Source organism: Egretta garzetta, unplaced genomic scaffold (genome assembly GCF_000687185.1).
Source record: "Egretta garzetta isolate BGI_Z169 unplaced genomic scaffold, ASM68718v1 scaffold377, whole genome shotgun sequence".
In the NCBI taxonomy this organism is placed as follows: Eukaryota; Metazoa; Chordata; class Aves; order Pelecaniformes; family Ardeidae; genus Egretta; species Egretta garzetta.
In genome coordinates, this window is record NW_009260339.1 from 459,679 (window position 1) to 475,691 (window position 16,013).

Consider the following 16,013-nt stretch of genomic DNA (forward strand, 5'->3'; position numbering starts at 1 on the left):
CTGCTAGCAGCCAGTTAACACTGTCTGCGAAAGGACTGTCAGAACAGGGTGATCCTTCACCCTAGAGTCAATGCAGAGTTATAGCTTTACAGTGAGCAGGGTGTAATATGGGTATGGGGGGCTGTCTACTTGTCAGGCTCTGGCTCAGTGAAGATATAAGTGAGCACAGTCCACTGGAAGACAGGTAGCTGTGGTTAGAAAATGCTGTGCATAGATTAATAAGCCCTGCTGTGAGGCAAAGATATATTTACTCTGGAAGGAAGCCGTGCTGCTGCATAGTCATTGCTTCTGACCAGGTCAGAGTGGGAATAAATTGAACTTGTGAAGGACTGTGTACAAACACCTGTAGGTTTATGGTATTCCCAAAGGTAGGAGAGTAACTTCACTTTTTGTCTGGCCTGTGTGTCTGAAAATGAAGGAGAAAGGTCTGGCGGGCTTGGAGGACTGCTTGTGGAAATAGGCCTCCATTTACCACAGGCATCTGTGTTATATAGTCATTTCCCTCAGTAGGGATGGTAGCACAGATGCTGTGATGTAGGAGAAAGTCACACCACAATGTGTGGGACAGTGCTGAATGCTGAACTCATTAGCGTCTCACTTGACTGACGGGTGCTTTAGGTGCTGGAACAAGCACAGTTCAAGCCAGAGAGCTCTTTTCTGTACTACATGCACATAGCTGTCTGGAGCCATCATTATGTCTTAACTAGCAAGTCAAAGTCTAGTCACACAAAATATTTTTCACACATAGAAGGCACATTACCTTTAAGCTGCCAATCACGCCACCCACCAACAGATATAATGGAATTAGTGGCTGAACTGGGCAATCTTCCAAAAACTTCATTCCTGAACAGCAAAAATTAATAATGTTTGTTATCTCAAGTGATCAAATAGTGCAACAAGCTGTACAGTGAAATGTCGCGCTTAGACCCAAGACTCATATCTGGCGTCTATTGAAATGGGAGCTAAATTAAAGGGGGTTTTGCATCTCCCGCTACAGGAGTAAGGGCCATGAACAAGCAAAAGGCAGGAGAAGAAAGAGAGAGAGCAAAGGTAACAGCAGCATTACTGTTCTTCTGGCGTTACCGATCTGAGCCGCATACACAGGTCATCAGCTTCAGCCACTCTGTCTTTGTTAAATGAATGATTGACTGAGCTGGACAGGAAATTTTCATCAGCAGTACAAAATTCATTGAAAATCAAAACCCTTTGTGAAAAGAAGGGATTCTGATAAGCTTCTCTCAGGCCTTTCCTGCTCCTTGGCACCTGTGTGTGGCATGTTCCCGAGCCAAATGCCTCAAAGCTTGGGAGCCAGCACCCATGGGAGCTCCTGGAACCTTTTTAGCTTCCCAGGCAGCTGACAGGGAACCACAGAAGCTCAAGTTTCCAGGCTGTTTGGGTTGCTGGAGGCTAAAAGCATTGGTTGTTATGGAGCCGGGGATCCTGGCAACCCTCAAACCTACTGCTAGAAAGAGAAAGCTGGGTATGTTTTAGGGAAGGGAGTGTATGGCAGTGTAAGGATGTTGCTGGCAGTAGACACCAAAGCTTGTGATACAGGTCTGTGGCAGTGAGACTCATCTGTCCAAATATAGATGTCTGCAATGCAGGCATCCATATCTGAACTAGTTTCCTAGCCTCTCTTTATAGTCAATAGGGAGAAATAGACACTTGTAAAATTCAATTCATCTCATCCTAAGATAGGCATTTAAAATAGGTCAGATGAGCTTGGCCCTGAAAGTGCCTCTTTCTCTCTGTGGCTATACAAGGAATCTAGACAGACAGCTGTAGATATCTAAAGTAAGCCGAGATGAATCCCCGTCCCAAGTCTCCGACCCATCTTTAGTCAATTTCAAACTGTTTATTACACTATAATTTTATTGTTATTGATCCCATGTTTCAGGGCTTCTGATGGTCAGTTGTAGAGGCCGGAAAGGATTTTCTGTTTTCTTCTCTGTGTATAAGTTGCTTTCAAGGAGAAGTTTTTACTTTTCTCTGAACAACTGGGGTTATCTAGATGCAAGATGCTGAAAGCAACGTGCTGGTCTTAGTGCTAAACATCTCTCAGGTGGAACATCTTGACTCCATGTTCAGAACTACACTGAACAGGGGGCTTGGGATCAGGAAAGAAGTACCAGTGGGGTGCTTTTGCCTTCTTCTGTAGCTGTAATCCTCTTCAGCTTGTCAATGTGCCCACCAAACCCACTGCTGTTGCTGGGCCATAGCATTGCTAATGTCCAGAATCTCTCATGCACTTCTTAATACAGGTGTTCTGGATTGTGGTTGCTTGCTGTAGCTCTTATGTTAGTCATAGGATGCTGGGCAGTGTTTTGTAATCATCTGCTGTGTTTAAGGGCTGTGGAGTCCAGTAGACTCTTTTACACTGAGTATTTCTGACCAGCCTTCTTGTAATTGAAAAGGGCTGGACGTAGATGGATTTGGATTCTCTCCCTTTTTGTCCCCTATTGCAAGGCTGTAATTTTGTGCCCATTTTGCCACTATGTAACTCTGAGACCTTCTCAGACTCCCAGCTTTACAGGGGTGGGCAGCAGGGAAATCGTCATGAATTATATCATTTTCAGAAAGCAGCTTCCAGGGTTTCTAGAGTCCTTGGCCCTGTAATAGCCTGCCACAAAAGCAGCTGGCCAGGGATCTCAGGGAATATATTTCAATTTAAGAACCTAAGCAATTGCTATTTCCAGTGTGTTACTGAGATTTTGATTTGAGGCCAAAAAAAAAATATCAAGAAAATATGCCAATTCTTTTTTTCATGGAGCTATGATTCTGTTTCTCTGACAAATCTATTATGGAGTCCTTTCATATATGTAACATGACAGCAGTCAGTCTTGGGAAGGATTTGAGTGACAGGCAGTGGAACTCTGCAGTTTTGGGGAGAATATTCCAGGCAAATATGACAGTAAAAGAGGAGGAGAAAGGGGGTAATACAGTGGTAAGTTAAAAAATACAGTGCTGTGGGTGAATAGGAAATATGGACCTAACTGTTGACAGATGGGCATTGACACTTGTTACAGTGAAATCTAGGCACACGCATCATGTGCCGATCAATTCACACACAGCACATGCCTGATTTATTTGGGAACACCAAAATGGGTAGAACAGCATCGGTGCTAGCGCTTCTTTCCCATGGGCATCAGCCATGTTCTCCTTTCACTGTTAATGATGGAATATGTGGACCATGAGAGATCAAAACTCCGCTCCTGGTGTGATGCTCCCTGCAAGCCAGAGCAATCTGTGGTTTAGAGCAAAGAGCAATCGAACCTGACCACAACACAGACCAGCATGTGAGTCCAAATGAATAAACCATCAACCTTTGCAAGACCAGACACAGCAAGAATGTCCAACAGCTTGCACAGTGTCTAAAGGAAAAAAAGAGGGGGGAGGCTTGGGGACAGCAGAGGTACTTGCACATTTTACCTCTTGGCTACCACAGAGCAACACTGCACTGTGATCCAGGACACAAAGTCCAGGCAAGTGGAAAGAGCACTTGTGAGCGATCAAGATATGAGCAATGCCTGCTTCTCTAAGGACACGGGTTTGGGCAGGGTTGTGGGATGGCCTGCAATGGGTCATTACTAACAAACTATCCCTCTGACTCATGATTATCCATGAGACAAGGGGTCAGGAGGAATGAAAGCTAATGCAGTGGTGGCCTCATTTTAGCTGCTTTGCTTTTGTCAGGCAGCTGAATGGCTGAAGTGCATCCCATAGTAAAGGAGGGCTGCTGAATAGCAAGGCAAATCTGGTGCCTGGTGCCCACTCCCCACCTTCTCTTCTAATAGGAGACAGAGGACACAGCATGCCAGGCCATTTTCATTTGCTCCTAGGGGATGACTGCAGCTGCCATCACTTAGTGCAGACCTCGGTCAGGCCCTAGACTGTGAGCTTTACACTAGGATCTAGGTGCTGCAGAGGATTTATCTCAAAGTAATTGCTTCTGGGCACCATTTTATCAGAAAGCATATCAGCAAGTCAGAGGAAACTCACAGAAAAGGTGAGTGGCCGAAGGACTGAAATGCAAGGAAAGCTTATGTTAACAACAACCGTTAAAAGAACAAGACTGGCTCCCACATAAAGGTACAGAGCATGAGAACAGGCTTCAGACAACTATTGGGAGCATTTGAGAGCCAAGGAATTATTTGGTGTAGATATGAGCATGAGGAGTAGTACTGGGTTAAAATGAACAGGGAAAAATTTAGACTGCCTATTGAGAAAACGATGTCATCAGCTTTCAAATGTGATTTAGCTACCCCTGGGGAACACTGTGTATATAGGTAGTCTGGACAACGTACAAGAATGTGTTATTGGGAGCAATCCTTCACTGTCCCAGAAACAAAAAAAAAAATTCTCAAAAAAAGGTCTATGAGGTCATTCCGTAGTGCACTCTATTTTTGGAGTGTTTGGTGAAAAGCAAGTATCATCGCTACCAGTAAAATTTAGGAAGCTGCTAAACAATCCGTGGCTTAAATGATGTCACAAGTCTGGAGCTTGGACAATTTGCTGTGTCCTTTTCATGCATCTTGACTTACACTGTGGTTGACAGTACTACCAAATTTTAAATGTGCATAATGTTAGTGTGTAATTAGTACTGGGGCTACCATTTATTCATCTCTGAGTTTTAACAAGTATTATTATAAATTTGTTAACATTTGAAAATATCTCACACTTTTCCTCTGCAGAAAGCAAGAGCCAGAATGACTGGAGGCACATCAGCAAGTTATTCTCCAAGATCACGATAACAGAATGTTATCAGAAAATCAGAGGCTTTTGCTTGGATAATAAATATCTGCATTTTCCTTGACATTTGATTTTCCTGAAAATGCCTTTGCAGATATGTAGCTGCAGGAAACCAATATCCTCTGACAACACTATATTACAGCGACATTATCTCTTAATTTCAGTAAGTTGTGAAAAAAAAAAGGGGCTCTATATCTGATGCAAGAGATACCCAGAGCTCCAGGCTAATATCTTACCATACACTTTCCACTTCTCACTGATGTTAAAGATATTGTGAAATATTTCTTGGAAATTATAAGTGGTCAGATTCCAGCCCTGGATTCATTTCCAGAAGGCTGGCAGTTGATGTGCATGCAAGCTGCACCGCACTTTGAATTATACCTTCCCACCCCTATTCCACAGCTCAGACGTATTCAGCCTGGGGAAAAGCTAAAGCTAAAATCCTCTTACGTGATAAATAGCAATTTTAAGTCATGGATAAGCAGAAGAGCCTAAGTGTTGAGATGTAACAGTTCAGTCCATCTCTCTGCTTCCTAATTGCTCCTTAATCCCTTATTAGAACTCCCTAATTCCTAATTAGGATGCCCTAATCAGAATCCTACCACAGTCATCACTGGTGCTCTGAAGGCCCCAGATAAAGGAAGCAGCACCAACCATTAGCTGAACAAGGGGTTTGTGGGTTTGGCCAACTGTAGATGCCAACAGGCTAGGTGTCCCGACTCCCTTAAAAGTCATCCTATCTTAATGCCTAAAAGAGGGCATGGGATTTTCACTGTCAGGAACACCCGCTTCTCTTAACTGGCTCCTGGGGCAACACATGCCTTGGTTACAGATGCGTGCGGTCCAAATCTAGGTGGGATGCATCTTTTCCACAGTATCTGCATGTAGAGTTCATTTGCACCATCTTTCATTTCATCATCAGGCAGAAGGTGAACAACTTCTCAAGGGCACCCACCTGGAATGATTGTGAGGGCTCTCGAGGACATGACTTAAAATTCAAAATGATCGGAATACACTGGAAAAAGACATTCAAAATCTATGAGATGACAGCCAATAAAGCTGAACACTGAGTATAGGAGAGAAAACTTCAATGTAAATAAAAAAAGAGAAATGTCTGATAGGGAGCAGCACTGCCAAAAACCATCTGGGCTTACAATGCACCATAAACTAACTTGGAACCAATGAGTTGGTGCAGAAAGAGCATCTTTCATTCTGAGGTGCATTTACAGGAATCCTGCATGTTAAACAGAGGAGCTAATTATTTGGCACTGCTCATTTCTTAGGTCTCAGCTGGAGTCCTGTGTTCCGTCTTTTTTTTTTCTGAGGGGAAAAAAAAATAGTTACATTGGCTAGAGGCCAAAGGAGAGAGGCAAAAATGCAAAAAAAAAAAAAAAAAAAAAAGGCAAAAAAAAAAAAAGCTAGAGAAACAGTGACCTGTGAGGTCAGGTTGAAAGAAGTAGAGGGTTTTGAGATCTCTGGAAAAAAACGAGATGGAATGGGATTATAATAGCAGCTTTCAAACAGTTCAAAGGTTCTCTTGAGTAGGACGGTGACCAATCTATCTTTGTGACCACGGTGTGCAGGACAGGCTGTAATCTGTTTAATTTGCCACAGGGAAGATTTAGGTTGGATAGAGGGAAAAATATTTTGTCTGTGAGAGCAATAAAATGCTGAAATAGGCTCCTTGGGAAGCTGTGGAATTTCCTTGAGCAAGGGCAAGGCGGACATCTGTCAGGGATGCCGTGAGCATGCGAGCCTGTCTGAGAGCAGAGGTGGGCTGGTGTCTCTACTAATGTTTCTCAAGCAATCCCTGTGAAGGATGTGAAAGGCCCAAAGGGAGCAATGAAGTATTAGAAAATTCTCAGTTTTTTAAAACAAAACAAAAAAAATTATGTTAATAGTAAGGAAAATGTGATGCTTAAGAAAGAAAAGAAGAGCCTTATGCAGTTTGAAAATGTATAAAATCCTGCAGCTCAAAGGATTTTCTTTTCCGTTTTTAAATATTTGATCTTGAAATGCTACTCGCAAATCCAGCCTTTGGGGGGTTACAGAGAGACAGATCAGCCAAAAACCAGGTCTCACTTTCAAAAAGGTAGAGAAATAGCAGCCTGGATGATCTCTTCTTCCCTTCCAGCCCTACGCTTCTAAGATTTTGGCGTTAATACAGAGGGATCCTGATTAATGAAATCTTCTCATGTGTCGGATTCTGAGCTTCCTCCCACAGACAGAGCCAAAACACCCACAGCCCTTTGCCAGGTGCTGGTAGGCTAAGCAGCAATTGAGCTGAAGTAAATATGCCAGTATAAAAGTGAGTTAAAATTGGTCTGAGGCTCAGAATATGCCAGCAGCTACATGGTAAAAAGAAATAATGGGAAGTGCAACCAAAATAAGCAATGCACAATCAGAAAATTCAGAGTTATGGTTAAATTTAAAGAAACCCAAACCATCAGAGGTACAAAAAATGTATCGGTAGTATCTCCAAGTACCCTGCCTCCCACCCTCTATTGAGGTGAGACACGCTTGGGGGGGTATTTAAGACAAATGAGGTCAGAATTCAAGCACTGCTTCCTCCCCACCGTGCAGCATGGGTTGGGGTTCTGTCTGAAGCTAAAATACCAATGTACAGGTTTAACAGCTGGAAACTTTAAAAACCTTAAAGTTTCTCCTGCAAGATGCGTTAACCTGCCACACGGTGCTGGGAAATTTGTGTTTTTAAATTGCTTTAGTAGCCAGCTTACCTGTAAAAGTCATGGACAGTGGTAAGGCAAGGAAAGCGAGGAGCCCAAAGATAAAGCACGCTGTGAGTGAGAAAAGAAAGACTGTTAGTGAGGCTGGTTGAAGTTGAGAGACCTGCAGCTCCATCCAGTGCTTTACAGATGCTCTTTACCCATAAAGTTTTGCAGCAAGGAAGGCAGTGCACTCCACAGGGTGGGAAAATCGTGTTTCTGTTGCAGCACATGCGATGACGAGAGCAGTGAGAGGTTTATCACTCTCTCAGAGCTCAAGCTTCCATTTTTTAACTCCTACATTGTGAGTCCCTGTATCAGTAGGAAAGCCATGAGAGACAGCTGCTTTTGTTGCTACTACTTTTAGCTGTCTTATTGCAAGGGCAAGGACTCAGCCGCTGCTGCCATCGCCTGCATCAGCTTCAGAGGCACTGCCAGGTGACTGCGCAGTAACAAGTAACTTTGCATCAGCTAATCCATGGCAACTGATGAGCCGTATCTGTTTGCTAAGCAAATAGCAGCTTTAATGCCATTCCACTCAGTTTTCACTGATAGCTAAATAAACTGTCTTTATGGCAGACGTGAGTAGTTTCTGGCTGTGGTCTAACTCCCTGACCCAGCTCAGCTCATGAGCACAAAAGCAGCAGCCCTGCTGCAAGGAGTGGGTTTTGTCGTTGGGATAGGTCAGCTTAAGCTGCATGGAAGGATGCTCTTAGGTGTGCACATAGACTGTCCCTGCGGATGAGTGGATCTGAGGTGCTTAGTGGCTCCCCAGAGAGCTGCTGGCGTATCTGAGCCCTGATATTTTCCCAGCACAGCCTGATGCTGCAGAGGATGAATGCTTACCTCTGCAGAAAGTGAGGAACAACAGCGTCAAGAGCAGTGTGAGCAGCCTGTCTTACAAGAGCCATCACCTCTGTGCCTAATCATGAACACTTGGCAATATTGAAGTGAAACGCTGCCCTACAAAATGAGAGTGAAACGTAATGAGGACATTCTGTGGCGAGCGTCCCCGCAGAGCGCTTCTGCAAATGGCTCAGTCTGCAAGTAGATGCCTAAGGAGGCAAAAGGGTGGTAAGCAGAGGTGGGCGTAGATTGCAGAGGGGCTGAGAAGGGCATGGGTAAGAAAAGGAGTAGGATGTCTCCTTGGAGGCTTACGAAAAAGATCTCAGAGCAAGCATTCGGGGTTGGTTTGGGACCAGCCCTTCCCCAAGCAAACTGTGTCACACGGTTGCCCGTGCCAGAGAACTGCAACCTCTGCAAGGCGAATCCTGTCCTCCTCGCCGCGCAGGAGCGGGGACGCTGCCAGCCACCCTGCCTACAGTGCTACTCTGGGAAACCCTGCAGCCCTGCCAAAACATCTCCCTCAGGGCGCCTGAGAGAAAAAGGCAAACATCGGTGCCTCCATTTTACAGAAGGAGAAACTGAGACAGAGGACATAGGAGCGGCATCAAAATTCAGGGCAGATCCACCAGGCTTTCTGACTCGCAGACACTTTGCATGGGAACACACCATCCCCCACACGCTGCTCGGGTTTTTCTCAGCAGAGAATGAGGATCTTGCACTTCAGCGCTTGAGAGACATCTTTCTTTCTCAGAAGTAGCATGTTTATTATCTCTATGAATTGGTAGAGACTGAAGATATTTTGAGCTGAAGAAAGCACTTTGTTCCTTAGTGCCACCCCCTCCTCCTCTCCCCGTCGGCCGCTCTCTCTCCCTCTCTCACACACACATTTTTGCTCAGGGTCTCCTATCTCTTGAATGCTGCACTGTACAGAAATTCTCCGTCTGCTTGAATAGTGTCCTACACTTGACTAAGCTCTTTCAAATGCTGACAGCCTCTCATTAGAACAACTCAGCCTAGAGCCTCCCTTTTCACCACATGTCACATTTCTTGCGAGGTCCTCTTGCTGTTACATTATCTAGACTATCATTTTCATATTTGGAAGAGATGTTATTGCAGCTGAGTTCAGCTTCCAACACACCCATGAACATCACCTGCAAACAGTGCCCACGGGCACTGGGCAACTCGTTGATCTGGTATCCGAATGAACGTAGGTCGGGTGTGCAGGAGTTGCATCGACGGCCTGGTGTTGCCAGAAGTCTTGTGTCACCGCGGCACAGCTCTCAGAGCGGCGTCACCCCTCTGCCTGTGGTGCCATTACCCACCTCTTGTTTCTGCCCTTGCTGCACGGGCAAATACTTGGGAGCCTGGTTTGGAGGAGGCTTCATGTCAGTTCTTCATCATGCAGCACGTGGTCCATCTGACCCCCAGGGAGGGACACTGCTCTAAGCTCTGTAAAGGGCTCGGAGGCCCCCATGCCTATGTGGGGCTGCGCATTTGGCACACAGGTGTTTGCTTGTGTCTAGCATCTACCCGATAGCTTGATTTTGGAGAAGCAAAATGGGAGGTAGGGACCACTCGCAGCTCAAGAGAAAAAGATAATGGCTCATTAATTCCCCTCCCAAAGCAGTCGCTGGGAATGTATTTACTCATTATCTCCCCATTCAGCTACAGGCTCTTAGGTCTCGAATTGGAGGGGCAGATGCATAGTCTGGGAAGGCTTCCAGATCCATGTTTAACAAAGTGAGACTCTCAACAATTGACTATACAACTGGCAGGGCTCTGCAGCCGCTCGCAGTGCCGCTAGCAGCAGTAAAGACTGTTTTCCCCGAAACATGTGGGGTTTTCACAGAAATGCTGCTCAGCTGGGACACACACACTCTCTGCCTGGATTTGTCTGGGTTGTGCTGCCCCGTTCTGGTCCAAAGACAAATTGCTGAAGAAATCGCTATTTGCCGCAGGGTAGCACAGCTCTGCGGAGAGGACGCTGCTATCTGTGCAGTTTCACATGCGGGGCTTGTGATGTTTTTAAGTCAGTAACGTCACCTCACAGGCTGGTCAGAGAAGCCCCTTGGACCCCTTGCTAGAAAAAGTCACAAAAAAAGGGGCTGGTAGTCTCTAAAAACACAGTGTGAGGAGGGAAGTGTTGCCGGGCATGGCTCAGAAGGACATCAGCTCCACAGAGCTGGTGTCAGGGCACCGGGCAGGAGAGCCCCGGTTCTGTACTGCCTGTGGTGGGGGCACTGGTGAGGTCCTGCTTTGGGAGGCATTAGCGAGCAAATCCCCATGTGCCAGGAAATGGGTGAAGGGAAGAGCTCGTGGCTGGGATCACAGCAGAGGAAGAGGAGAGCAAGCGGCTGTATATCTTGCACATTCCTTGAAATCTCTGGGCACAAAAATCAAATCGGTGGGTGCAGATTTTGTGTCTCCTGCCTGGCAGGATGGTTGGCTGATATAAATCTGCCATTTAGCTGAGCTACTCCTGCCAGGGTCTCCCCACACTCTTCCACGGCATAGACGTAAAGAAACTTGAAATCACCATGAGCATTATGGCTGTACATCATGGTTTCTCTTTCTATCTGACTCCTGAGCTGCTCCGTCTCCCGTCGCAATGCCTCTGTACTGCAGTTCTCCTCCCCTCCCTCTGCTACCCCCTTGCTCCCCATCCCCAGTTATGTGCCTGGCATCAGGGCATGCAGCAGATGAGTTCTCCTCTGGCATGTGGGATGGATCTGGAGGCAGTATTGGACGTTACACCAATTCACCTGTGGGCTCCTCAGACTTGATTTTGCTGCCATGATTTTTCCAAGCACTTGGAAGTTTCAAATTATCTCAGGCTGTCCCCGTTTACTTTGAAGACAGAGAAAAGTGGGGCTTTTTGTCAGGTAAGAAGAGTCCTCACGGGATTTTCAGAAGTGATTTATGAGTATAAATCTCAACCTACCCACTCTTCTTAGGTAGTATGTTAATACGGCTGTAGTGCAACCTACTCAATAGAGTGTGTGACAAGTTCTCTGATAATAAACACAGTAATAAATGAAGTGTCATGTACATTAGCCATCAATCCCAAATGCTGTTTGTTCTGTAGCCTGTCAGGTTTTTGCCATGAGTCTATGTCCTGATAAAAAAAAAGGAAAATTTTTATTTTTTTTTAATGAGATGCTACCAGCTTCCAAACAATTTCTGCAGCTACCCCTGGATTTATCTGCACAGACACATTGAGGAGCAAAGGTCCAGGTGTAAACTCGCAGTGCTCCCTTCAGACACCCCATGGGAGCACCACTTTGAAGGGCGCTGACTCTCAGCTGTCTGGATGTGAGCAAATTCGGGTCAGTTGGCCCAGGACTGATCATGCCCTGAGGCAGATGCAGATGGTAGTGCACCAGCCTAGCAAGCAGTGTCTCCGTGTGCTCTACAGCAGCATGGACACCGGCGCTGTAACAGGCTGGGGTACAGATGGGTAGCAGATATTTTTATCCATGTTTTACTCCTTCACAGTATCTGCAGCCATCCCATATTGATGGAGACTTGGAGAAAAGAAAGGATGCGGTGTGGGGGGGTGCTGCGGTGGCAGAGCAAGTCTCAATGGACCTCTCCAGGGAACGAGCCCCAGAAAGGTCATATGTTTTACAGACCGGGGACGAGTCTGCCCATGGCTTTGGTAGCTGTGGATACCACATGTCTTTCTGGGCTTTTGAGTGACAGGAAAATGTCACCACATCAGATGGGATATGCAGAAAAGACTTGAACGAACTAAATTTGAAGGAAAAGAATTTAAATCTGTTCAGCTTGGCTAACCAACAGTCAAAAGAGAGAAAATAACAAGGTTTGAGCACTCAGAAAAGGTCCTGTGAGTGATCCAAAGAGCTATGAAGGTAGAGACATGAGGTGAACTTGAGCAGAAACAAATATTGCTCTGTCCATAAGGCTAAATGCCATACCAAGGAGATATATTGGTGGAGTAGTCTCCTGGGATGAATGGTGGGAATCCCACCCCTGAGGTGCCTTAATCCCTTGACCAAACTAGATACTCAACAGCTGGAGGATTCGGTGTAACCAACAGCCATTCCCATGGAGGTCTCCAGTCCCAGTGCAAAGCCACCACAGGAGGCCGGGGAAGTGTGATAAAACTGACTTGCAGACCAAATCCAAGCTCAGGGCCACTAAGTATTTGCTGCATGCCATCACTCTTTGCTTAGATAAGGTTGTGTTACTGTGAAATAGCACTTTGGTACCCAGCTAAGGAATGCCAGGATCACACCACCTGAAATTCAGGTTCCAGATTCCAGCACTGACACCAGCAATGCTGCTTTCATCAGAAATGGTGTAGAACAAGGAGGTGCCAGTAATCTGGGTACCTTCAAGATAGGGAGGATGTAGATGTAGATAATGTAGATGTAGGTTGGGGGTTAGGCAATATTGCACAGTGGCTTGTCTGAACGTGATGCGATGCCTCTAGCTACTGAACTACAGTTATGCCATGGTCTAGGTTCTGGATTTTGTCCCTTGTGATTAATTTCCAGATGTACTTGTTAAACAAGATTTGGGCATTACATAAAGAGCCACCAGTTTGCTTTGCAATAGACCCAGGGTAGTGGATTAGCCACCTTAGCCACCTTCTTTTTTTTTTGGTTGGTTAATTAAAGACTGCCCTAATGTTCTGAACTTAAATTGCTGTACCAAGAATGAAAAGAATTCAAATGATGCTGCATAGGAAGCTTGACTCTTTGGAGTCATTTAAATATCAGTAGACCATAGGTGTAAATGTGGGGCTTTGCTGAAACACTCTTTGAAAAATATACACAGGATGATGAGAAAAGTGAAATTAAGTGTCACTGCACTTCAGGAGGGTTTGCATTTTAATGAACAGAAAATCAATTTTGGATGCACTAGCTGGTCCATAGCTAAACCTGAGTTGATTTTGAACTTAAATGTAATGAAAACGTAAAGATAATGGGTTTCCTGGAACGGTATTTTCTGAGTTGCCTTATTCATGGGTAACTGCGGGTACCTGAGAGGATGCTTATAGAATCATAGAATCGTTTAGGTTGGAAAAGACCTTTAAGATGATCAAGTCCAACTGTTAACCTAACACTGCTTCTGGTGTAAGAGAGTATAGATGAGATCAGAAATAATCCCATTCTTTCAAAAAAATTTCAGAAAGATCATTTAGTTTCTCTGTTGTCATTAGAGTCCCAGTGGCAGTTTAATACCAACAGGGAACAGTGACATTTTGCTTGAAACTGGTAGGAACAAAAATCAGAGAAAATGTGAGGGAGCCCACACCAGCCTGGTCTCACTCCCAGGGGCTCATTGGGACGTAACAAGAGCACCACGTGCTCCATGGCCCCCGGTGTTCGTCACTCCCCAGCCCTCCTTTCCCCTGGGGCAATGATGAGCATGAAGAAGCGGGCCAGAAAATGTCCTCTCCATCCCTGCTTGTGCCAGGTTCCTGTGGGCGCGGGCATTTTGAACCCACGCCAGCGCTGTCTGTCCCCCTGGTTTGGTTGTATCTGAAGGGTTGTAAGGCAGCAAAGGAGTTAAAGGGCTTAAGCATTAATAAAAGTTAATTTTGAACTCTGAGAGCCTTTCAAGTGAAGCCAAAAGCACAAATATAAAAGATCCCAAGGCAACAGCCCTAGACTGGCAAATGCAGCGATTAGTGTGGGTGAAGTATCAATTATAGTGAGTGGTCAAGAGGTTTCCTTCTTATATTTGAGTGGAATTAGAAATTGCTACTGCCTCAAAGTGAAAGCAAGAGGCCCTTGCAACTCGGAGTGAAAAGGAGATGCAGTCAGCGGGAGTAAGCTGCTTTAAAACCCTTGGATTTTAACCTCCTGCCAATGACACTGTTTCCCTGGTCTCACAAAAACTCATCCCTGAAGTGTATTTCTCCTGTGCCATCCCGTGAAGCTTGCATGGCCCCCAGCCCAGGTCAGCTTTCTGCTGCATGGCTCCTCGGAGAGCAGGAGCAGCCTGTTCACCCAGCCTGGGAGCTGTCATAGAATCATAGAGCACTTTGGGTTGGAAGGGATATTTAGGGGTCATCTAACCCACCCCCCCTGCAGGGAGCAGGGACACTTTTAACTCGATCAGGTTGCTCAGAGCCCCATCCAACCTGGCCTTGAATGTTTCTAGGGTTGGGACCTCCACTACCTCTCGGGGCAACCCCTTCCAGTGTTTCACCACCCTCATTGTAAAGAATTTCTTCCTTATATCTAGTCTAAATCTACCCTGTTTTAGTTTAAAGGTGTTACCCCTTGTCCTGTGACAATCAGCCCTGCTAAAAAGACTGTTGGCTCCTTACACCCCTCTGCGTCCTCCACCCTGGGTGGGACAAACTGGTTGTTTTAACACCCGAGTGAGGCCAGGCTGTCATGCAAAGACCTCTGTTCAGATAACTGATGCTTCCTACCCATAACATGTGGCTGCTTATGAGGGCTGCCTGTGCCTGCGGTGGCCCTTGTCCCAGGGATTGGGCAAGTGAAGCGAAGATGACCCTGCTCCAAATGGCTCTGGGTGAAAGGGGGGCTATTTCTGACCATACTCTGTCCCCAGCCTTGTGTCCCCCTGTCAGCACACAGGCTGGCAGCAGTTCTGCTTTGCAGGAATTGCTCCCGGGGGAGTTGGTTCCCAGGCTGGCTGTGCTGCTCTTTACCAGGTGGTTTGCCCTGCAGATACTTCTTCTGGACTGTACGTAAGGTACCACTTGAAACAGGAGAAAAACACATGATGTTGCTTAGGTTGTCTGCTGCAGCCCATATTTAGGTACTTGGTGGTGTTTGTATTTGTTCGAATTTTACGCTGGTCTGCTATGATCCAAATACTGCAGCAGGCAGGTGCTGTCAGGTTGCAGTTACTATTGTGTGCTCCATCAGCACCCAAAATTGCCTAGGAAAGAGTTCTTTATATAACTGGCTTAGCTACGGGGCTGTTTAATGACAGAAAGTGATTGCTACCAGAATTCTCTTACCATTGCTGGCAATTTTAGATATGCACCGGTGGCAGGCTTTCTCCAGGCCGGCAGTCATTGTAAAGCGCCTTTTGAGGTGTCTGTAGAGATACAGAAATGAATACGGTCAGCAAAAGTGCCTTTAACTAAGCGTCTCGGGTCAGAGTCACTCACACACTTCAGCAGGCTTTCACTATCCCCCCCTAAAAACCTCAAAGCATCCACAAATCCAGACAGCAGCCATCAGAGTGTGGCATACCCAGCGTCGGGTATGCCTTCCAGCAGCTTTGGGCTTGGTGGTGCTCAGGCTTTGGGGTCATGGGAAGGCTGGGGAAGAAGTATTAATGCTGCCTCCCTGAAAACTGTAAAAGGACCTATCTTGATTTTGTGTGAGGTTGGCGCAGGACAAAGTGTATTCAACTGTTATGAGAAAACCCAGTGAAACTGGTAGGGTTCACTACACAAACCTCTGCAAAAATTATTTAGGGAGCAAAAGTGAATTAAATAAAGAAAAGGGGAGGAGAGAGGATGAAAACAGTTTTCAGATTGAGGAAGATTCTGAAGAGGAATATAGAATAAAAATGGCGAACGTCAGGGACCCCAGAACAAGATGCCTTTGATAAAAAAGTAGCTGTATTAGAAAGCAGCTCTTTGTAAAGAAGAATTTTTTTGAGGTGGGGTGAGGGATGAGCAAGCAGCTAGGCATTCAAAGCCTGGGCGTCAGACAGCACCAGACAGTTAAG

General features: G+C 45.8%; 1 protein-coding gene across 1 annotated transcript in view; it reads right to left on the bottom strand.

Moving 5' to 3' along the window:
• Positions 1–15,349, bottom strand: part of TMEM272 (transmembrane protein 272) — a gene marked incomplete at its 3' end in the record, with an annotated part of 19,193 nt that extends 3,844 nt beyond the window's left edge. Inside the window, exons 1-3 of the mRNA XM_035898020.1 lie at positions 15,292–15,349; positions 7,488–7,547; positions 761–843 (exon numbers count right to left, since the gene is read on the bottom strand). Of these exons, the coding sequence (XP_035753913.1) occupies positions 761–843; positions 7,488–7,547; positions 15,292–15,349 (201 nt within the window). The remainder of the gene's footprint in view (positions 1–760; positions 844–7,487; positions 7,548–15,291) is intronic.
• Between the last annotated feature and the right edge of the window lie 664 nt (positions 15,350–16,013).